We start from the raw sequence: 22,810 nt of genomic DNA, 5'->3' as shown, positions 1-22,810 counted from the left end.
TTCCATGTACAAGGACAAATTGAGAACTATACCATGCACTGAAATGTAATATTGATAACAAAGGTAGAACACATGTACTCTTTTAAGAAGGTAAAGGGGGGCGCCTGGGTGGCGCCGTCGGTTAAGTGTCCGACTTCAGCCAGGTCACGATCTCGCGGTCCGTGAGTTCGAGCCCCGCGTCAGGCTCTGGGCTGATGGCTCAGAGCCTGGAGCCTGTTTCCGATTCTGTGTCTCCCTCTCTCTCTGCCCCTCCCCCGCTCATGCTCTGTCTCTCTCTGTCCCAAAAATAAATAAAAAACGTTGAAAAAAAAATTAAAAAAAAAAAAAAAAAAAGAAGGTAAAGGGGAAAATTTATGACCAAAGCACTACACAGAAAAGGGAACCATCAGGGGTGCCTGGGTGGTTCAGTCGGCTGAGCATCTGACTTCGGCTCAGATCACGATCTCATGGTTCATGGGTTCAAGCCCCACATCAGGCTTTGCATTGACAGCATGGATCCTGCTTCAGATTCTCTGTCTCCCTCTCTCTCTGCCCCTCCCCCACTCGTGTTCGTTTCTCTCTCTCTCTCTCTCTCTCTCCCTCTCTCTCTCCAAAATAAACATTAAGGGGTGCCTGGGTGGCTCATTTGGTTAAGTATCTGCCTTCAGCTCAGGTCATGACCTCACAGTTCGTTAGTTCAAGCCCCATACCTGGATCTGTGCTGACAGTGCAGAGCCTGCTTGGGATTCCCTCCCTCCCCTCTCTCTCTGCCCCTACCCTGCTTGTGCTACCCCTCTCAAAATAAATTAATTAATTAAAAAAAATAAACACTAAAAAAATTAAAAAAGGAAAGAAAGAAAAGGAAAACCATCATTTTATTTCCTCTCCTTTAATGATGGTTTTCATCCATGCAGATCTGATTTGTGGAGACTCAATAAATATAAAATAAGGCTAGGAATAATCATAAAATAGAAAACCTAATGAAATGACAATGAACCACAGCCAAGTACTTTCATTTAATCAAGCAAGTAGGAAGATTCATCCACTGAGAACAAATAAGTATGTTTGAACCATATGTTTAATACTTATGCTGCATAATGTGCAATAAGCCCAACTTAAAATGCAAAATTACAATTAACAACTTACCTTGCTTCTTTCATTAGTGTTAATTCCCCCCCCCCCCCATTGAGTGTCTCCTTGTCCCAAGAGTCACTGAGTCGGGATGTGTATCTATTAGCAAAAACTTTTAGACATCAGTTGTAGTTCTTGAAGGGATCCACTATGAAAGCATCACAGGCTCTACATTTGTTTTGAACTGCCACCTGCCGTAGTGTCCCAGTTATAACGGGCCAGTCCTTGGGGCCCTCCATAATGACTGTTCTGTTGAAAATCTTGAAGTATAAAGGGTAAAAGATGACGACTTCCCTCTCTAGAATCAAGTTTTCTCTCAGAGTTCTTTAAAAGAGACCATACTAATATTCAATACCTTGTTCAGAGTCATGTTTACAGGTATATATGCACATGTAAAAATTCAAATAGTACCTTAAGATCAGCGTACTTAATGTAATTTACTATACATATTTTATACCTCAATAAAAAAGAAGAAAGAAATGAAAAGATCTCCAACTTGCTGATAGAGCTTGAAGATATTCCTGTGGCAGACACATGAGGGAGTACACTCCCTGATACTCAGGCTTGATGACAGAACTGTAGAGCTAAGAGTGAAGGAGTGGTAAATAAAGAGAACACAAATATAACTGATCTTTCACAGAAATCACAGACAGCTGGCAAGACTCTAAGTGGACACAGTGGGTTCCATGAAAAGATATGCCAGTTCCTTACCATGAAGTGCCTCACCTTTAGGGGTTCATAAGCAGCAAACGTGGCACTGCTCTCCAAATACTCTTCATACTCAGTCACACTCACTGTTACCAGAGTATGGCCTAGAGATTTGGCTGCTATATGTGTACTAGAACAGTGCGTTGGTCCAGGTCTTTGAATACCTGCAAATCAAAAAAACATGACTTCATTAGGGTAATAAGCAGTCAGTTCTCAATGGGGATCAGTCTATAGAAATATAAGAATTTTAATACATTAAAAAACATCTTGATCTCATACACTACTAGGCCCCAAATGTTTATATCAAATCTATATAAAAATCTGTTCCTTCTATTAACATGTATCAGGTAAGACACAATTTTATGTTCAGTGAGGAACATAACATATGTATCAGCAAAGGCATTTATAGTTTAGAACGGGAAAGTAAACATTTACATAAATTAAAGTATTAATAGAAAATTATAAGCATGGGCGCCTAAGTGGCTCAGTCAGTTAAGCGTCCAACTCCTGATTTTGGCTCGGGTCATGATTTCATGGTTCATAAGATCTTGTCCCGGGTTGGGTTCTGCACTGCGCTGGGCCTGGAGCCTGAGATTCACTCTCTCTCTCCTTCTGCCCCTCTCCCCTGCTCATGCTCTCTCTCTAAAATAAAAGTTAAAAAAAGAAAATGATAAACATGGAAGTCTAGAAAACAGAAAGATTACTTCTAGTTGGAGAGATAAAGGAAGATTTAGACATGTATAAGATGTATCTCAAGTGATGAATGAGCAAAGATAGAAATACAAATGAGATACGCAGGAGTACGTGAAGGGTGGCTATACGGGAAATTTTCACTTAAGCAGCCTGTGTGGCTAGAGACATATATGAAGCCAAAATATGAAGTTATAAAAGGCACACTGGGTTTTCTTGTAGAGGCCTTGAACATAAACTTTAAGGATTTCAGCTCTATTCCACCAGCAGTGAGAAGCCTCTCGATTTTTGAGCAGGGAAAGTAATGAAAGTCAGTTTCATGAAACTCCATGTGGTGGCCATGGATTATCAAAGGCAAGCACCATTAGGAGGATGTTGTTATATTCTAGGTGAGAGATAGTGAGGGCCTAAAAATTAGGAGACACACCTTGAGAACAGAGAGGAGGAAAGAGACATTATTTTTTAAATGTTTGTTTATTTGAGAGACACAGGAGAGAGAGTACTCACAAGTCAGGGAGGGGCAGAGAGAGAGGGAGATGAGAATCCCAAGCAGGCTCCGCACTGTCAGCCCAGAGCCCGAGGCAGGGCTCGAACCCACGAACCGTGAGCTCATGACCTGAGCTGAAATGCAGAGTCAGATGCTTAACCTACTGAGCTACCCAGGTATTCCGAAAGAGATATTATATAGTACACTTGGCAAGGGAGAAGTCCAAATTATAGATGTACTGTGAGAATTAAATGAGCTAATATATGAAAAGTATTCAGAACAGAGCCTAGCAAATAGCAAATAGCTAAGTAAGTGTTGGATGCTACCCACTGTTATTACTGATTAAAAGACAATAGTAATCAGGATCACACATAATGTTTGGTAAGAGAAAATGATGTTGGTCTTTATGGATAGCTTCTTCATATTCTCTTTTCATTAGAAAAAGATATTTTCAGGGCACCTGGGTGGCTCAGTCAGTTAAGCATTCAACTTCTGCTCAGGTCATGATCTCATGGTTCGTGAGTTCAAGCCCCAGATCGGGCTCTGTGCTGACAGCTTGGGGCCTGGAGCCTGCCTCGGATTCTGTATCTCCCTCTCTCTCTGCCTCTCCCTCCGTCATGCTGTCTCTCAAAAATGAAAAAAAGAAAAAAAAAGATATTTTCTTGGGGTGCCTTGAGGGCCTCCATCAGTTAAGCGTCCAACTTCAGCTCAGGCCATGATGTCACCATTCATGATTCAAAACCCGCTAACAACACGGAGCCCACTTTGGATCTTCTGTCCCCCCATCTCTGGCCTTTCCTCCACTCTCAAAAATAAACAAACATTAAAAAAAAAAAAAGAGAAAGAAAAAGATACTTTCTTTTTCTGAATAAATTTAATAATGTCACTACATCTATCTTAGAAAGATGTATAATATATATATTAAAGAAAGAGGAAGCTTGAGATTAGAAAGATCTTCATAGGAATTGAAGGAATAGCTACAAGGACTCTGAAAATGCTATTCAATTTCTGTGCCTTTGTTTTTAAATTACATCATAACAAGGCAGTTGATGGAATAAATAAAAGTACTACAAAGAAAGGTAATATGTGAATTTATACTATAGTTTGTAGTTTCTGAATTGATGATTGGTCCTTTCATTCAAAGACAAAGAAAGGAGAAAATAAAAGGCTTACTTCTTACCTTCCTTGAGAAGAGTAAAGACCCCTTGCTTATCCATGTTCAGATGCAACAATAAATGAGAGCAGTCTGTGAACACGATGACTTCTTTGGTCTCCTTATTTACATGATACATTGCAATGGGGATTTCTATAATCTGGCCAATCTCCACATCAGCATGAAATGGTAACAGTTCCATTTTGTTCAGTTTCAGGACATATATCTAGAGGGAAAAAATTAATCTTTCAAGAAAGTTATGTCAGGAAAGTCTAAGAAGAAAAGAAAGCGTTCCTTAAGTATTTAAATACACACATACATAAACACGTATGTATGTTTTGTGTACAAAAATATGTATCATATACTGTGTGTTGGGGAGGGAGTGTTAATCATGTCACTCATTTCATTCCTTCATCAACTGATTTCTCTAAAGCATCTAACACCATACAGCAAGAATCTGGCAAATGATGGCCAATGCCCAATTTTCTTAGTTTTTGTAAGCTAAGAATGGTTTTCACATCCTTAAAAGGTTTTAAAACAAACAACAACAAAGAAGAATATGAGAGTATACATACGTGGTTTACAAATGCTAACATATTTACTGTCTGGCCCTTTACAGAAAAACTTTGCTAACCTCAGATATAAAGCACTTCCTCTTCTCAGTATCTTTTAAAAAATATCAGGGGCGCCTGGGTGGCGCAGTTGGTTAAGCGTCCGACTTCAGCCAGGTCACGATCTCGCGGTCCGTGAGTTCGAGCCCCGCGTCGGGCTCTGGGCTGATGGCTCAGAGCCTGGAGCCTGTTTCCGATTCTGTGTCTCCCTCTCTCTCTGCCCCTCCCCCGTTCATGCTCTGTCTCTCTCTGTCCCAAAAATAAATAAACGTTGAAAAAAAAATTAAAAAAAAAAATAAAAAATATCTTTTGTCTTTGCTATAGATTAAATGTTTGTGTCCCCAGCCCCCCCACCTCAAATTCCTATGTTGAAATCCTAATTCCCCAAAGTGATGGTATTAGGAGGTGAGGACTTTGGGAGGTGATCAGGTCATGAATGAAATTAAATTAGTGCCTTTATAAAAGAGACCCCACAGAACTCCCTAGCCCTTCTACCATGTGAGGTTACAGCAAAAAAGACAGCCTCCTATGAATCTGGAATTTTCCCTCACCAGACACCAAATCTGCTGGTGCCGTGATTTTGGACTTCTCAGGCTCCAAACTGTGAGAAATAAATTTCTGTTGTTTATACACCACCCAGTCTGTGGTATTTTGTTATGGTAGCCCAAAGGGACTATTTTTTCTGTCACTTTCCTTGCTCCTTCTGCTAGTTCATCTTGTTCTGCCTACATCCCTTAAAATGACACATATTACTTAGAGTTCACCTTCTCTTCTGCCTATACGCTCTTCCTCAGAAACCTTACCCAGTTCCAAAACTTCAATGGCCAACCATATGCTGATAATTCCAAATGTTTATTTCTAGTCCTAATCTTTCAGTTGTACTTCAGAACCCTATTATCAATAACAAATATTCACCCAGATGCTCCGCAGGTGAATCACACTAAATGCATTCAAACCTGAATTCATCATCTTCCTCTTTTCCTTTTCCCTTTTCTTGCATTTTATATTCATCCAGCTGCCAAAGCTGCAGAAACCCCTGTCTTTAAATCTTTCAGTCTTCCCCACTCCACTGGGCATCAAATCTGACTAAGTCTACCTGCAAAATAACACTTCATTTTCCCCCTTTTCTCTATTCTCAATACCATATTACTAAGTCAGGCTTAACTGGACACTTTTCCTTCATTTCTCCCTTCGATCAATTCTAATCTACTAGTACATAGCACTAGCAAATATCTTCCATTCCTTTTTTTTTTTTTAATATTATACTTGTGACCGACAAAAAAAATAATCAGGTACTTTCTAAACACAAGCTCTACCATATTATTGACCTTAAAAACCTGGGATGGCTCTCCACTGTCTACCGTGGGAATCAGCAAAAGTTTTCTGGAATAAGCTAGACAGCAAACATTTTAGGCTTGCGGGTTGGGGGGTGGGGCACAGTTTCTGAGACAACCCCCAACTCTCTAGTTGTGGCTTGAAAGTAGCAATACATAAATGAATGAGGGTGGCTGTGTTCTGATAAAACTTTATCAAAAAAGCAGCAGGTTGAGTTTGATCCTTAGGCCTTAGTTTGTCTCTGTCTTTTAAAGTCTTGTTCAAATTCTCATCTCTTCATGACAGTCTCTAAGTAGTCAAATCTACAAGGATTTTTCTTTTATATATTAATAATACTTTTACTACACAATTCAAGTAGCTCTCAATCATATACTGCTTTAAAATAACTCACATCATTCCCTTAAAATGTTATTTAAATTCATGTGAATAGATCTCCCAAATAGAATTTAGATTCTTTAAAGCAGGGATGATATGTTATGTTGCTTTGAATGTCCTATGATATCTAGTATGGAGTTAAGTGCCTTAAGAGTACTTAGTAAATGTTCACTGAATGATAAGAAAACGCTAAGTCTTTCAGGGGACAACACACATTAACATATATCAAAAGTGGAGGAAAAACAAGAATGCGATTATATAGTAAAAAGAAGTTTTTAATCAAGACAAGCAATATGAGACTAAAAATAAAGTTATTACGAAGGTCATGTGATAATAACAAAATACAGTAACAAAAATAGATAACTAATTATTGAATATATTCCAAGCATTGAAATAAACCTTACCTCATTTAATTCTGACAATAACCCACTGAAGTAGATACTATCATTATCTCCACTTGAGAGATAAGGAAACAAGGATACCCATTCAGTAACTGGCTGTGAAGTGAAGCAGGATTCAACCAAGGTCCAGAAATATTTAAGGAATATGTACTTTCAGATTGAATTTGAGCCTCATTTTCAAATACCCAATTTGGAGTAGAAAGATTTTTAAACATGTTCTGTACTTGGGGCGCCTGGGTGGCTTAGTCGGTTAAGCATCTGACTTCACTTCATGTCATGATCCCATGGTTTGTGGGTTCGGGCCTGGAACTTGCTTCGGATTCTGCGTCTCCCTCTCTCTCTCTGCCCCTCCTCTGCTTGTGCACTGTCTCTCTCTCTCTCTCTCAAAAATAAATAAACATAAAAAAAAAAAAACATGTTCTGTACTTAAATTTATTATTTTTATTTGTTCTGTACTTAAATTTAGCCAGCAGTGTCTCAGGGGTGATAATAAGGATCTTTGGAGAGTTATTTACCTTAATTTCTCCATATCGAAAGGGATTTTGTACATCTCGGGCCAAAACAGTACTGTTCCCCCTGACCTGGCCTGCAGTCACTACTCCTTTGGTGGTCACCACAGCCACTGTTTCATTAGAAGAGGTCCAAGTGAAGTTGCCACTGCCACCCTCTACCTGTGAAAAAATAACAACTCTATTTATATTTAACTGCCAATGGAGGAAAATGAAATTTAAGCAAAGAAGTAAAATCCAGTGAAATAAGGTTTAAGAAATAATAAAACTATATAACAAATTATTTCTGGGGGCGCCTATCTGGCTCAGTCGGTTAAGCGTCTGACTTCAGCTCAGGTCATGATCTTGTGGTTCGTGAATTTGAGCCCCGCATCAGGGTCTGTGCTCACAGCTCAGAGACTGCAGCCTGCTGCAGATTCTGTGTCTCCCTCTCTCTCTGCCCCTCCCCTGCTCATTCTCTCTGTCTCAAAAATAAATAAACATCAAAAGAAAAAAAAAGAAGAAATTATTTCTGGACATGCTAAGAAGATATGATGCTATAGGAAAGCAGGCACTTGGGTAGGGAAATACCAAAGGGAGCTTATGTAATGGCACTATCACAAAATGTCAAAAAGGGCACAAGGGAGCTTGACAAAACTTTACAAAAGTCACAAGTAATGAATATGTGGAAGAGAGACAGAAAGTACAGCATGTCTTATCAACATGATAGTATTCAACAACAACTTGGTTGCCACCAGAAACTGGGTTATGTTACTAAGATTAGGGGGAAAATTTTTAAACATTAACCAAATTTAAACAAATTAAGCTATCAGAGAAACTGAATTATCTCTTTGTAAATTTTTTCGTATTATAGAACACCATACCTGTACTTTATAACGATATAATATTCCCATAGGATGATGTGGAAATGCCAGAAAGTTGGGTGTAAGCTTGATAGGAAAATAAATCTTCACTTCTTGCTGATGTACAATTGGAAATTTTATAAGCTGAATATTTTTATTCTATAGGGAAAAGGGTGCAAAACAGATTTTATAAGGACTTTTTTACAATCCACATTCATTTATTTGCAAAACATCAGCAAAATGGTGTGCTAATGAATTACTCAACCACCTTCTTTCTATAAAAGAAGTAAATAAATATTCCTATTCATTGAAGAACCACAGCTTCTATACTCCAATAATAACGAAAGGGCTTTTATCAGAGTTAAAATAAGTATCACCATCTGGGAAAATTGTTAAAATTTCCTGACATAACAAAGTTTTATCAACATAAGAAGAGATACCATAGTTTCAGAAAGAAAGACCCTTGAACAACCATCAGTTAAATATGTAAACTATGAAGACAAAGGGATATTCCAAGCTACTCAGAATAAAAGGAACATTAAAGGTGCTAGGGTTAAGACAGTCCTTTCATCATTAAAGAAACAGCAAGATTGGGGGGGAATGTACAGAGATAAAACAACTGCCCCCACTCAACTATCTTGGCATTTTCCCTACAAAGGCAAAAATCAATCAATCAATTTTTTTTATCTATCTGATTTTTAAAGAAGCCCTGAAATATGAAATATTTATTATTTTATTTTTTGCTAATGTTTACTTATTTTTAGGACAGAGGGAGACAGTGTGTGATGCAGGGAAGGGGCATAGACAGAGAGAGACACGGAATCTGAAGCAGGTTCCAGGTTCTGAGCTGTCAACACAGAGACCGACATGGGGCTCAAACCCATGAGCTGTGAAATCATGACCTGAGCCAAAGTCGGATGCTTAACCGAGCCACCCAGGCACCCCTGAAATATTTATTAACATTCTCACATCTGTGATAACGGCCCTGAATTTTCTCCTCAGTCTTTAAAGTAGCTGGATCATAAACTGAAAATAAGTCTTTCAGTTTAAGAGAACATCATTCTGCTATAAGATATGGGTGTTCTGGGGGCTAGGGAAGGTAGTGGCAGACCCCAACCTAGGAGGACCCTAGGCTCACCTCGTCCCATGAATATACCCAGAATATATTCCCATGAATATAACTACCAGATCCTCCTAAATACCCCCCAAAACCGACCTGAAGACTACCAGATCAAACTCCATAACTAGGGGTGGAAAAGAAGCCATGCTGAAGAAAATAGGAAGACATGGTTTGGGAGGGAAATAGATTGTGGCCACTGTGGTGGGGAGGGAGCCACAGTAAGTCACGGAGAAGGGTGAGAGACAGACTAGCGTACAGGGAAGTACAGGGAGACAATGATTCCCCATAGCAATTGGCTGGGAAAGCAGAAGGTGAGAGGGGCTGAATTTCGAGTACTTGCAACCTGGGGCTTAAGGCCTGGAGTTTTAAAGGTCGATGGGCATGGGAGGGGAGAGTGTTGGGAGTTGGGGGGAGGGGGCATTGAGCCGCTCCTGGACAGAAAGCAGAGCAAACAGCTTGCAGACACACAGCATGGAAAAAGAGATCTGAAGAGCATCTGGGACACACAGTGGGGAGGTTATCTGCTCTTCTCCAACCGCATCCCAGAGAGGCGGCATTCACAGAGAGACCCTTCCAGAAACAAAGGCACTAGCAGGCACCGTTTCCCTCCCCTGCCTCTCAGGGTAAGTACAGGGCACCTGTGGGAACCGGTGCAGTGCCCACACTCGCTACCTAACTTGCTTACACCAAGCCCCGCCCCCTTGCGCTCCAAAGGAACCACCGCTGCCACTTACGCTCGCCCCACTCCCAGCACAGCAAGCTCCCAACCCCAGAAGAGCGGTCCAAACTCCTGCCCACACCACATCTTTCAACCCAGGAGTTTTGCAAGGCCTGGGTTCTGGTGGTGGTGGCAACAGGTTTCATCTCATAAGCAGACCAGAGCACATCCACTTAAAAGTTGCCACATTCAGGCCAGGGACCAAACACTGCCCACAACAGGCAAAGAGAGCCTCTGCACACCACCGGCTTGAAAGGTAAAGCAGCCAGGACACGACAGCAGAGTACATGCAGGCAGCACACACTGGAGATACTCCCGGAAGCGCCAGGCCCTGGGCAACAGGGGACACTATGAAGCAGGGCACTACAGGACCTCTTTTTCATAAGGCCATTACCTTCAACAGCAGGAGATGTAGCTGACTTTCTTAGTACACAGAAACAGGCACAGAGACTTAGACCAAATGAGAAGACAGAGGAATCTGTCCAGTGAAAGAACAGGACAAGACCACAGTCAGAGATCTAAGTGCAACAGACAGAAGGAACAAGCCTGATGGAGAATTTAAAGTCATGATCATAGGGGCGCCTGGGTAGCTCAATTGGTTAAGCGTCCGACTTCGGCTCACGTCAGGATCTCATGGTTGGTGAGTTCAAGTACTGTATCAGACTCTGTGCTGATAGCTCAGAGCCTGAAGCCTGCTTTGGATTCAGTCTCCCTCTTTCTCTCTGCCCCTTCTCTGCTTGCACTCCATGTCTCTCTCTCTCAAAAATAAACATACATAACATACATAAATAAAAATAAAGTAATGACCATAAAGATATTCGCTGGACTTGAGAAAAGAGTGGAGGACACCAGTGAGACCATTAACACAGAGATAAGGAATAACATAGCAGAGATAAAGGACTCAATAAGTAAAATGAGAAACATGCTTGATGGAATGAACAGCAGGCTGGAGGAAGCAGAGGAACGAATCAGTGACCTACAAGACAGAGTCATGGAAACCAATGAAGCTGAACAAACGGGAGAAAAAAAAGAATTACATAAAACAAGAAGAGACTTAGGGAACTCAGTAACTCCATCAAATGTAAAAACATTTGTATTATAGGAATCTCAGAAGAAGAAGAAAGAGAAAAGGGGCCAGAGAATTCCTTTGAAGAAATAATAGCTAAAAATTTCCCTCATCTGGGGAAGGAAACAGATATCCAGATCCAGGAGGCACAGAGAACCTCCAACAAAAGCAGATCCACACCAAGACATATTGTAATTAGAATGGCAGAATAGAGTGATAAGGAAAAAATCTTAGGGGCGCCTGGGTGGCTCAGGTGGTTAAGGGTCTGACTCTTGATTTCAGCTCAGGTCATGATCCCATGGTTGATGAGATCGGGCCCCACGTCTGACTCTGTGCTGACAGCACAGAGCAGGCTTGAGATTTTTTTTTTTTTCTCTCTCTCTCTACCCCTTCCCTACTTTCACACACTCTATCTGTCTCAAAATAAATAAACATTAAAAAATTATTAAAGGGGCACCTGGGTGGATCAGCCAGTTGAGTGTCTGACTTTGGTTCAGGTCATGATCTCATGATTTGTGGGTTTAAGCCCCATGTTGGGCTCTCTGCTGTCAGTCCAGAGCCCGCTTTGGATCCTTTGTTCTCCTCTCTGTCTCTGCTCCTCCCCACTCGTGCTCTTTTCCCTCTCTCTCTCTCTCTCTCTCAAAAACAAAAACATTTAAAAAAAGTATTAAAAAAAAGAAAAAATCTTAAAAGCAGCAAGACAAAAGAAGAGTTACATAGAAGAGAAACCCATAAAGCTATCAATAGATTTTTCCCAAGCCAGAAGGGAGTAGCATGACCAACGTGCTACATGAGAAAAACCTGCAGCCAAGAATACTCTATCCAACAAGACTCTCAGTCAGAATAGAAGCAGAGAGAGAGAGTTTCCCAGACAAGTAAAACCTAAAGAAGTTCATGACTACTAAACCAGCCCTACAAGAAACCTAAAGAGGACTCTATGAATAGAAAAGGAAGACCATTAGTGAGAGTATGTAAAGTAGACCCTACAAAAGAAGTAAAAATGAATATTTCTGTAAAAACTCACTCAAGAAATTCACAAAATAAAAGGATCTAAAATATGACAACATATACATAAACATGGGGAGGAGAAGAGAAAGAATGGGTTCAAAGTTAAACAGCCATCAGCTTAATATTGACTGCTTTATGCAGAAGAGGTTATATACAAACCTAATGGCAACCACAAATCGAAACCACTAATAAATAAGCAAGAATGCAAGGAAAGAAATCCAAATACATCACTAAAGAAAACCAGCATATGATGAAAGAGGGAAAGACAAGGATCAGAGAAAATATTCAGAAACAACCAGAAAACAAGTAACCAAATGGCAATAAATACATAACTACCAATAATGACTTGGAAAGTAAATGCACTAAATGCTCCAATCAAAGGACACAGAATGGATAAAACAACAACAAAGACCCAGTTATATGCTTCCTACAAGAGACCCATTTTGTTTATTTAAGATTTTATTTTTAAGTAATCTCTACATCCAATGTGGGGCTTGAACCTACAACTCCAAGATCAAGAGTCGCATGTTCTATTGACTGAGCCAGCCAGGATCCCAACAAGGGACTCGTTCTAGACCTAAAGACACCTGCAGACTGAAAGTGAAGGGACAGATAAATATTTATCATGCAAATGGGTGTCAAAAGAAAGCTGAAGTAACAATACAGACTTTAAAACAAAGACCATGGGGCGCCTGGGTGGCGCAGTCGGTTAAGCGTCGGACTTCAACCAGGTCACGATCTCACGGTCTGTGAGTTCAAGCCCCGCGTCAGTCTCTGGGCTGATGGCTCAGAGCCTGGAGCCTGTTTCCGATTCTGTGTCTCCCTCTCTCTCTGCCCCTCCCCCATTCATGCTCTGTCTCTCTCTGTCCCAAAAATAAATAAACGTTGAAAAAAAATTAAAAAAAAAAAAAAAAAAAAGACCATAACAAGAGGCAAAGATGAGCACTTTGCAATAATAAAAGGGACAATCCAACAAGAAAATATAGCAATTGTAAATATTTATGCATCCAACATGAAAGAACCCAAACACATAAAACAATTAATAAAAAACATAAAGGAACTAATTGACTATTATCAAATGCAATACAATATACAATGATATTACAATTACTATACAATAACATTACGGGCCTTTAACACACCATTCACATCAATGGACAGGTCATCAAAACAGAAAATCAACAAGGAAACAATGGCTTTGAATGACACACTGGGCCAAATGTATTTAACAGATACATTCAGAGCATTCTATCCCAAAACAGCAGAATATACATCCTTTTACAGTGTATGTGGAACATTCTCCAGAACAGATCACACATATTAGGCCACAAAACAAGCATCAACAAATTCAAAAAAACTGAAGTCATATGCATCTTTTCTGACTACAATGCTATGAAACCAGAAGTCAACCACAAAAAAAATCTGGAAAGACCACAAATAGGTGAAGGTTAAATAGACAATGAATGGGTCAACCATGAAATAAAAGAAATAAAAAAGTACACAAAAACAAATGAAAATAAACGACAATGGTTTGAAACCTTTAGGATGTAAGAGTGGTTCTAAGTTTATAGCAATACAGGCGTACTTCAAGAAGCAAGAAAAATCTCAAGTAAACAATCTAATCTTACACTTGAAGGAACTAGAAAAAGAACAAACAAAACCTAAAACCAGCAAAAGGAAGGAAATAATAAAGATTAGAGCAAAAATAAATGATATAGAAACTGAAAAACAAGAGAACAGACCAATGAAACCAGGAGCTGATTCTTTGGGGGAAAAAACTGATAAACCTCTAGTCAGACTTGCCAAAAGAAAAGTGGAAGGACCCAAATAAATAAAATCACAAATGAAAGAGAAGAAATAACAACCAAAACCACAGAGATACAATTATAAGAGAATATTATGAATAACTAGATGACAACAAATTGGACAACCTAGAAGAAATGGATTAAATCCTAGAAACATATAACCTACCAAAACTAAAACAGGAAGAAATAGGAACATTGCACATACTGATTACCAACAATGAAATTGAATCAGTAATCAAAAAACTGCCAACAAACAAAAGTCCAGGGCCAGATGGATTCAGAGGTGAATTCTACCAAAAATTTAAAGAAGAATTAATACCTATTCTTCTGGGGGTGCCTCAGTGGCTTAGTTAAGTGTCTGACTCTTGGCTTTGGCTCAGGTCATGATTTCACAGTTTGTGAGTTCGAGCCCCACACCAGGCTCTGTGCTGGCAGTGCGAAACCTGCTTGGGATTCTCTCCCTCTCCTTCTCTATCTGACCCTCCCCATTCATTCTCCGTCTCCCTCTCTTAGATAAACATTAAAACATTTTTTTAAAAAACCTATTCTTCTGAAACTATTCCAAAAAATAGAAAAGTAAGTAACAGGAGCACCTGGATCACTCATTCATTTAAGCGTCAGACTCTTGATTTTGGCTTAGATCATGACATCACAGTTCAGGACTTCAAGCCCCAAGTTGGTCTCTGCATTGACAACATGGAGTCTGCCTGGGAGTCTCAGTCTCCCTTTTTGTCTGCCCCTCCCCTACTTGTGTGCTCTTTCTCTCTCTCTCTAAATATAAATAAACTTTAAAAACTACTGAAATTAACAATAGAAAAAGAAACTACAGAATCATCTTTTTTTTTAACATTTACTTTTGAGAGATAGAGACAGTGTGTGAGCAGGGGAGGGGCAAAGAGAGAGGGAGACACAGAATCCGAAGCAGGATCCAGGCTCTGAGCTGTCAGCACACAGCCCAATGTGGGGCTTGAACTCACAGACCCAGAGATCATGACCTGCAAAGTTGGACGCTTAACTGACTAAGCCACCCAGGTGCCCCAAAATTACGGAATCATCTTAACGTTTGCAGGAAATATACACTGAAATATAACATTCATTCATCTAGGATATGGGAATTTAGAAATAAAAGGAAATTTCAGTAATTTGAAAGGGCATACCTTTAAAAAAATTTTTTTAATGTTTATTTATTTTTGAGAGAGAGAGAGAGACAGAGACAGAGTGTGAGCAGAGGAGGGGCAGAGAGAGAAGGAGACACAGAATCTGAAGCAGGCTCTAGGCTCTGAGCTGTCAGCACAGAGCCCCATGCGGGGCTTGAACCCATGAACCGTGAGATCATGCCCTGAGCTGAAGTCGGACACTTAACTGACTGAGCCCCCCAGGCACCCCTGAAAGGGCAAATTGTTTAAAGAAACTAAACATCACACTTAACAGAGAAAAGGCTTTCCTTTGAGATCAGAAACATTATTACCATGTCTGTTTGGCATTGTACTGGAGATTGTGAATAAGGCAAGAAAAAAAAGTAAAAGGCATTACAATTGGAAAAAGTGGGTATTGGATTAGGACAGGAAAGAATCAAATCTGTCAATTACAGATGATATGATATAAAATATAAGTGATTCTATAGATAAATTATTAGAATTATTGGGGTACCTGGGTGGCTCAGTTGGTTAAGTGTTTAACTCTTGGTTTTGGCTCAAGTCATGATCTCAAAGTTTTGTGGGTTCAAGCCCTGTGTCAGGCTCTGCGCTGAGCACAGAACCTGCTTGGGATTCTCTCTCTCCCTCTCTGCTCCTCCCCTGTTCCCTTTCTCTCTCTCAAAATAAATAACTTAAAAATAAAAAGGGTTCAGAGCCACTTTATTTATTATAGCCAAATACTAGGGGAAAAAAATGTCCTTCAATAGCTGAATGGTTAAAAAACTCTAGTGTATCAATACAATGGAATATAACTCAGCAGTTTTTAAATTCTATATTGATGCATGTAACAATTTAGATAAATATTAAGGGCATTATGTTTAGTACCTTCAGTTTTTCATCCATCCCCACAATCAATTTTAGAACACTTTCATTACACCAAAACCAAACCCTACACCTTAGCTGTCACTCTCCAAGCCCTCCACTCCCTCCCCCAGCCCTAGATGACCGCTTCCTCTCCTACCCCTAGCTGACCACTCCCTCCCCCAGCCTTAGGTGACCACTCCCCTCTCCCAGCCCTAGGTGACTACTCCCTCCCCCAATCCTAGGTGACCACTGCCTCCCCCAGTCCTGGGTGACCACTCCCTCTCCCATCCCTAGCTGACCACTACCTCTCTCAGTCCTAGGTGACCACTCCCTCCCCCAGTCCTAGGTGACCGCATTTACTGCTTTCTGTCTATGGATTTGCCTGTTTTTGACATTTCACATAAATGCAATCATGCAACATGTGGCCTGTGTCTGGCTTTTTCACTCAGCATAATGTTTTCAAGAATTACCCATGCTGTAGCATATATCAGTACTTGTTTTCTATTGCCAAATATTCCATTGTATGGAATATGGATGTACCATAATTTATTATCTACTCCTCAGCTGATGAACATTTGGGTTGTGTCCACTTTCTACTATAAATAATGCTATGAACATTCATGCACAAGCTTTTGAGTCAAAATGTTTTCACGTTTCTTGCATATATACATAAGAGCAGAATGGCCGGGTAACACAGTAGTTCTGTATTTTGTCTGTTGATAACTGCCAGGTGTTTTCCAAAGCAGCAACACCATTTATTCACTTACACACATTCCCCCCAAGAGTGTGTAAGGGTTCAAATTTCTCTACATGCTTATCAATACTTGTCATTGTCTGTCCCTCTTATTTTCAGCCAGTGGGTGTCAAGTGGTATCTCATTATGATTTTGATTTGAATTTTCCTAACGACTAATTACGTTGAACATGTTTTTATATGTTTATTGGCCATCTGTACATCTTGTCCTATGTACTATTTCTATAACTTCCTGTAAATCTATAATTCCAAAATAAACAGTTTAAGAAAGTTATTAATGATAACTTTTCCTCCAAAATGGTTAAGTGCTCCAATATATTCAATGAAGACTTTCCAATTTTGGACCATACATAATCCACATTTTAATCCCAACACAAAAAAGATGAATTACTATCTCTTGACTAGGTATTAAGGAAACTAGGAAAACCCAAGAACTGTCTCTAGCCTCACCAAATTAAGAGTATAGTAGGTGTCAGGGTGCCTGGGTGGCTCAGTTGGTTAAGCATCTGGCCTCAGCTCAAGTCGTGATCTCACAGTTCGTGAGTTCGAGCCCCACGTCAGGCTCTGTGCTGGCTCAGAGCCTGGAGCCTGCTTCAGATTCTGTGTCTCCCTCTTTCTCTGACCCTCCCCTGCTCGTGCTCTCTCTCTCTCAAAAATAAACATTAAAAAAAATTTTTTTTAGTGAAGCTTTATTTAAAAAAAAAAAAAAGAGTACAGTAGGTGTCAATTACAATTTCCACACCAAATCTGAACTTGATGAACAGCATAATTAGGCAAAAATATCAAAATAAAAACAATTTTTAAAAGAGTAAGGGTGTGGGGCGCCTGGGTGAGTCAATCGGTTAAGCATCTGACTTCGGCTCAAGTCATGATCTCTCGGTTCACAAATTTGAGCCCGCGTCGGGCTCTGTGCTGACAGCTCAGAGCCTGGAGCCTACTTCAGATTCTGTGTCTCCCTCTCTCTACCCCTCTCCTACTTGTACTCTGCCTCTCTTGCTCTCTCTCTCTCTCAAAAATAAACATTAAAAAAATAAATAAAAATAAAGAGGTGATGGTGAGAGCTCATTTTAAAACATATTTTTTAAAAAGCAGGATCTTTGGGATTGAAGAATGATTCTAGAATAGTGTCAAATTGCCAGAAATGCCATACAGTGTACAAAAAAAATCACTGTGTATTAAATATTATTGAAAAAACTGAGGGGGTGCCTGGCTGGCTCAGTTGGTACAGTATGTCACATTTTTTTTTTTTTTTTTTTTTTTGGGACAGAGAGAGACAGAGCATGAATGGGGGAGGGACAGAGAGAGGGAGACACAGAATCGGAAACAGGCTCCAGGCTCCGAGCCATCAGCCCAGAGCCTGACGCGGGGCTCGAACTCACGGACCGCGAGATCGTGACCTGGCTGAAGTCGGACGCTCAACCGACTGCGCCACCCAGGCGCCCCTGTCACATTTTTTTTATTAAAAAATTTTTTTAATGTTTATTTATTTTTGAGAGAGAGAGAACATGAGCAGGTGAGGGGCAAAGAGAGAGGGAGACACAGAATCTGAAGCAGACTCCAGGAGCTGTCAGCACCCACGAACTGTGAGATCATGACCTGAACGAAGTCAGGCACTTAACTGACTGAGCCACCCAGGTGCCCCAGGGTATGTCACTCTTGATATCTCAGGGTCATGAATTCAAGCCCTATGTTGGGTATAGAGATTACTTAAAAAAAATTTTTTTTAATATTGAAAACAAAAGAGGGGCACCTGGGTGCCTCAGTCAGTTAAGTGTTCGACGTCAGCTCAAGTCATGATCTTATGGCTCCTGAGTTCGAGCCCTGCATTGGGCTCTGCACAGTGCAGAGACTGCTTGGAATTCTCTCTCTCTCCCTCTCTCTCTCTGCTCCTCCCCTACTTGCACTCTCTCTCAAAATAAATAAGTAAACTTAAAAAAAAAAAACTGTTGAGTAAATATTGTTGAAAAAACTGGACATATTTTACTAATGAATGTAAACCTAAAATTGATATAAGTAACCCAAACACCATTTAACAAATACTTATTTCTGCCAACGACATGTTAGTCACTCTGTTAGATGTTAGGGCAACAGTTGTGAACAAAGTAGGCATAATCATTGCCCTCAAAGTTTATAATGTGATAAAAGGAGCAAATAATAACAGTAAAATATGATGAATATTATGACCTGGGAAGTTTGGGAGTTCTGAGAATATATATGAAAGGGGAAAACAGGCCTGAAGAAGTGATGTTTCACACTGAGTACACAAAGTATTATAGACAAAAGAAACTATATTTGTTTATAACAATGAAAATAAACAAATGGAAAGAAAACTTAGAGGCAAAAAGGAAGAATGCATTTTCTAGAAACTGGAAGTTCAGTGTGGTTGATACATAATGGAGAGAGAGTGACAAGACCTGCAACTGGAAAAGTTGTCTTGGGCCAATCATTCAGGTAGAGTCACAAAATTAAATTCCCACAGCATTTTTTTTAATGTTTATTTATTTTTGAGAGAGAGACAGAGCGCAAGCAAGGGAGGGGCAGAGAGAGAGAGGGAGACACAGAATCCAAAGCAGGCTCCAGACTCCCAGCTGTCAGCACAGAGCCTGACATGGGGCTTGAACTCATGAACCATGAGATCATGGCGTGAGCGGAAGTCTGACACTTAACCAACTGAGCCCATGCAGGCACCCCTAGACAGGCCTATTAAGCTGAATATGAAATAATAGTGAAGGGAGGGAAACAGCAGAATTAAAAGCATAGTCTAAATGGTGTAGCCACTGTCTGTCCCAGTTAATCATTGTCAGATTCTTTTTTTCTGTTTGGAGAGAGTGCAAGTTGGGGAGGGGCAGAGGGAAGGGGACACAGGATGCGAAGCAGGCTAACAGCAGAGAGCCCAACTCGGGGCCTGAACTCACAAACAGTGAAATCATGACCTGAGCCTAAGTCAGATGCTCAACCGACTGAGGGGATGCCCATCCGGATGCCCCTCTCAGATTTTCATATAACCTAGAGAAGCAGAAATCCTAGGTTTTATTTAAATTAAGGGGCACCTGGGTGCCTCAGTCGGTTAAGCATCCATCTCAGGCTCAGATCATGATCTCCTGGTCCATGAGTTCAAGCCCCATGGTCGGGGTCTGTGCTGACAGCTCAGAGCCTGGAGACTGCCTCAGATTCTGTGTCTCCCTCTCTGTCCCTCCCCGGCTCACACTCTGTCTCTCTTTCAAAAATAAACATTTAAAAAATTAAAATTAAAAAAAAAAAAGAAACTGTCAAATAAAAAGAATAAGTAAAAAATAAATAAAATTTCTCAATTAAAAAGAAGTTTTTGGGGCACCTCATTCAGTTGAGCAACTGATGCTCAGGTCATGATCCCAGGGTCATGGGATTCAGCCCCACATCTGCTCTGTGCTAAGCCTGGAGCCTGCTTAAGATCTCTCTCTCTCTCCCTCTTCCCCCCTCCCATTCATGCTCTCTCGCTCTCTAAAATAAGTAGGTAAATAAAAGGTCAAAAAAAATAAATAAATAGAAAGTTTGCACGCCCAAATAAAAAGACCACAAACCAAGATATAGGCTAGAGATCACCCCCTTTGTGATCTCTGTCATGGAGGGCCCTATTAAAACCATATTAAGGAGTTTTAACTTTACCTTAAAACCAATGGGATGCCACCAAAGGAATTTAAACAGTAAACACACAATTTCTGTAGTTTTTAGAATATGGTTCCAGCTAGGGGTGATATCAGAGGTAGGAATACCCATTAAAAAACTGCTATACAGGGGTGCCTAGGTGGCTCAGTGGGTTAAGCATCCGACTTTGGCTCAGCTCATGATCTCATGGCTTGTGAGTTCAAGCCCCACATCAGGCTCTCTGCTGTCAGCAAAGAGCCCACTTTAGGTCCTCTTACCCCTCCTCTCTCTGCCCCTCCTCCACTTGCACACGTGCTCAAGCATGCTCTCAAAAATAAACATTTTTTAAAAAGTTAAGAAAAGGGGTGCCTGGGTGGCTCAGTCGGTTAAGCGGCCGACTGCAGCTCGGGTCATGATCTTGCAGTCCGTGAGTTTGAGCCCCGCGTCGGGCTCTGTGCTGACAGCTCAGAGCCTGGAGCCTGTTTCAGATTCTGTGTCTCCCTCTTTCTGACCCTCCCCCATTCATGCTCTGTCTCTCTCTGTCTCAAAAATAAATAAACGTTAAAAAAAATTGTTAAAAAAATAAATAAGAAGTTAAGAAAGAAAAAAGAAACTGGAGTACTTGGGTGGCCCAGTGGATTGAGCTCAGAGCCTGGAGCCTGCTTCGGATTCTCTGTCTCCCTCTCTCTCTGCCTCTCCCCTGCTCGTATTCTATTTCTCAAAAATAATAAAACATTTAAAAAAATAAAAATTAGGGACGCCTGGGTGGCTCAATCAGTTAGAAGTCCCACTTTGGCTCAGGTCATGATCTCACAGTTTGTGAGTTCGAGCCCTGCTTCGGACTCTGTGCTGACAGCTCAGAGTCTGGAGCCTGCTTCTGATTCTGTGTCTCCCTCTCTCTCTGATCTTCCCTGGCTCACACTCTGTCTCTCTCTTTCTCAAAAATAAATAAACATTAAAAAAAAAAAAAAACGTGAGGGGCTCCTGGCTGGCTCAGTTGGTAGAGCATTCAACTCTTGATCTTGGGGTCATGATTTCAAGCCCTAGAGATTGCAAAAGGAAGGAAGAAAGAAGGAAAGAAGGAAGGAAGAAAATTGCTATGAAGGTCTAGGTGAAAATCACCATGGGAATAGTAAAAAATGGGTTGGGAGACATTCACAAGAATTGACATGGCATTCAACAGTGTACTGAATGTAGCAGGTGAGGGGGAAGGAAGAGTCAAGGGCCACTCGGGATCGGTCTTAAATAACCAGATGAAAGGATCTGTGAAGAACAAATAGGTTTGGGAGATGGAGATAAATTTGGCAGGCTGTTAAAAATCAGAAACTTAATCAGAAATCTGGCATTATGTCATATAAAAATTAACCAAAAGAAAAAAATGTACAAAGAAATTCAGTTATGGCATTTAATAAGAATAAGAAATGGAAACAATGCAAAAAGTTTAAGGTTGGTGGCATGGCCAAATACACTGACGTATTAATCCTTTGGATTTTCGGAATAGAAAGTACTCTATGTGGATCTGACAACACAAAGAAATGTGCACATGAATATGTATTTTATTTTATTTTATTTTTATTTTTTATTTTATTTTAAGCAAACTTCACGTCCAGTACAGAGCCCAGCTGAGATCATGAGTTGGATGCTTAACCGAATGAGCCATTCAGGTACACCCAAATAATTTTTTAAAGGAACCTCAAATGGTGAATGTATATACAATGACCAGAAACGCAAATATGAGCAATAACAAAAACTGCAACAGGAAATCTGTACAGGTATAAACTACCAAGTATACGGTCTATCGTCTTCTTTTCATTTTTATTGGAAGATACAGGTGGAATGTGCCATGTATCTGCTTGCAAATCAACAAGTCATCCAAGCCTCATCAGGGTTCTCAGGATTTAAAGATTATCCTTTAAATTCCCACCTGGTAGGGGTGGCTGGGTGGCTCAGTCGGTTAAGCATCTGACTCTTGATTTTGGCTCAGCTCATGATCTTGCGGTTCACGAGTTCGAGCCCCACGTCCAGCTCTAGGCTGAGAGTGTGAAGTCTACTTAGGATTCTCTCTCTCCCTCTCTGTCCCTCCCCTGCTCTCGCTCTCTCTCAAAAAATAAACTAATAAAAAATTTTTGAATTAAATAAAAATAAATTCCTACCTGGTAAATGATAGAAGTCAGGGATGCATTTATCAGCACGACACCACTTTTCAGGGCTTTTACCACATGATAAGATCCATTCACCGTAGTGAGCTGCTCTTCAAAGTACTCCTGTAGGAACTGGAACATAATCCTGAGATTCTGAAAATTAGCCCAACAGCAATACAAAACTGGAGATGTTTTTTCACTAACTCCATCTTAACCCCAAAGCATTAAAAAAAGGTGTGGATATGCATTCTAGGGATAAATAAAAATAATGCCTTTGCTCTGATCATGGAAAGTATCTCATCATAGAAAGTCGGAAAGATGTAATTTTAAAATGATACTAATTTTTGAAAGATT

The 22,810-nt window shown here is 40.3% G+C and overlaps 1 protein-coding gene across 6 annotated transcripts in view; it reads right to left on the bottom strand.

The window, feature by feature from the left end:
• Positions 1-22,810, bottom strand: part of NUP210L (nucleoporin 210 like) — an 86,575-nt gene that overhangs the window by 46,416 nt on the left and 17,349 nt on the right. For all 6 annotated transcript variants that reach the window (XM_043568506.1, XM_043568508.1, XM_043568511.1 and 3 more), the window contains 5 exons: positions 22,469-22,609; positions 8,243-8,380; positions 7,386-7,541; positions 4,176-4,374; positions 1,837-1,982 (listed from right to left, as the gene is read on the bottom strand). In XM_043568506.1, the coding sequence (XP_043424441.1) occupies positions 1,837-1,982; positions 4,176-4,374; positions 7,386-7,541; positions 8,243-8,380; positions 22,469-22,609 (780 nt within the window). The remainder of the gene's footprint in view (positions 1-1,836; positions 1,983-4,175; positions 4,375-7,385; positions 7,542-8,242; positions 8,381-22,468; positions 22,610-22,810) is intronic.

The sequence above is a fragment of the Prionailurus bengalensis genome, chromosome E4 (genome assembly GCF_016509475.1).
Source record: "Prionailurus bengalensis isolate Pbe53 chromosome E4, Fcat_Pben_1.1_paternal_pri, whole genome shotgun sequence".
Taxonomy (NCBI): domain Eukaryota; kingdom Metazoa; phylum Chordata; class Mammalia; order Carnivora; family Felidae; genus Prionailurus; species Prionailurus bengalensis.
This window is presented reverse-complemented; position numbering and strand designations above follow the sequence as displayed.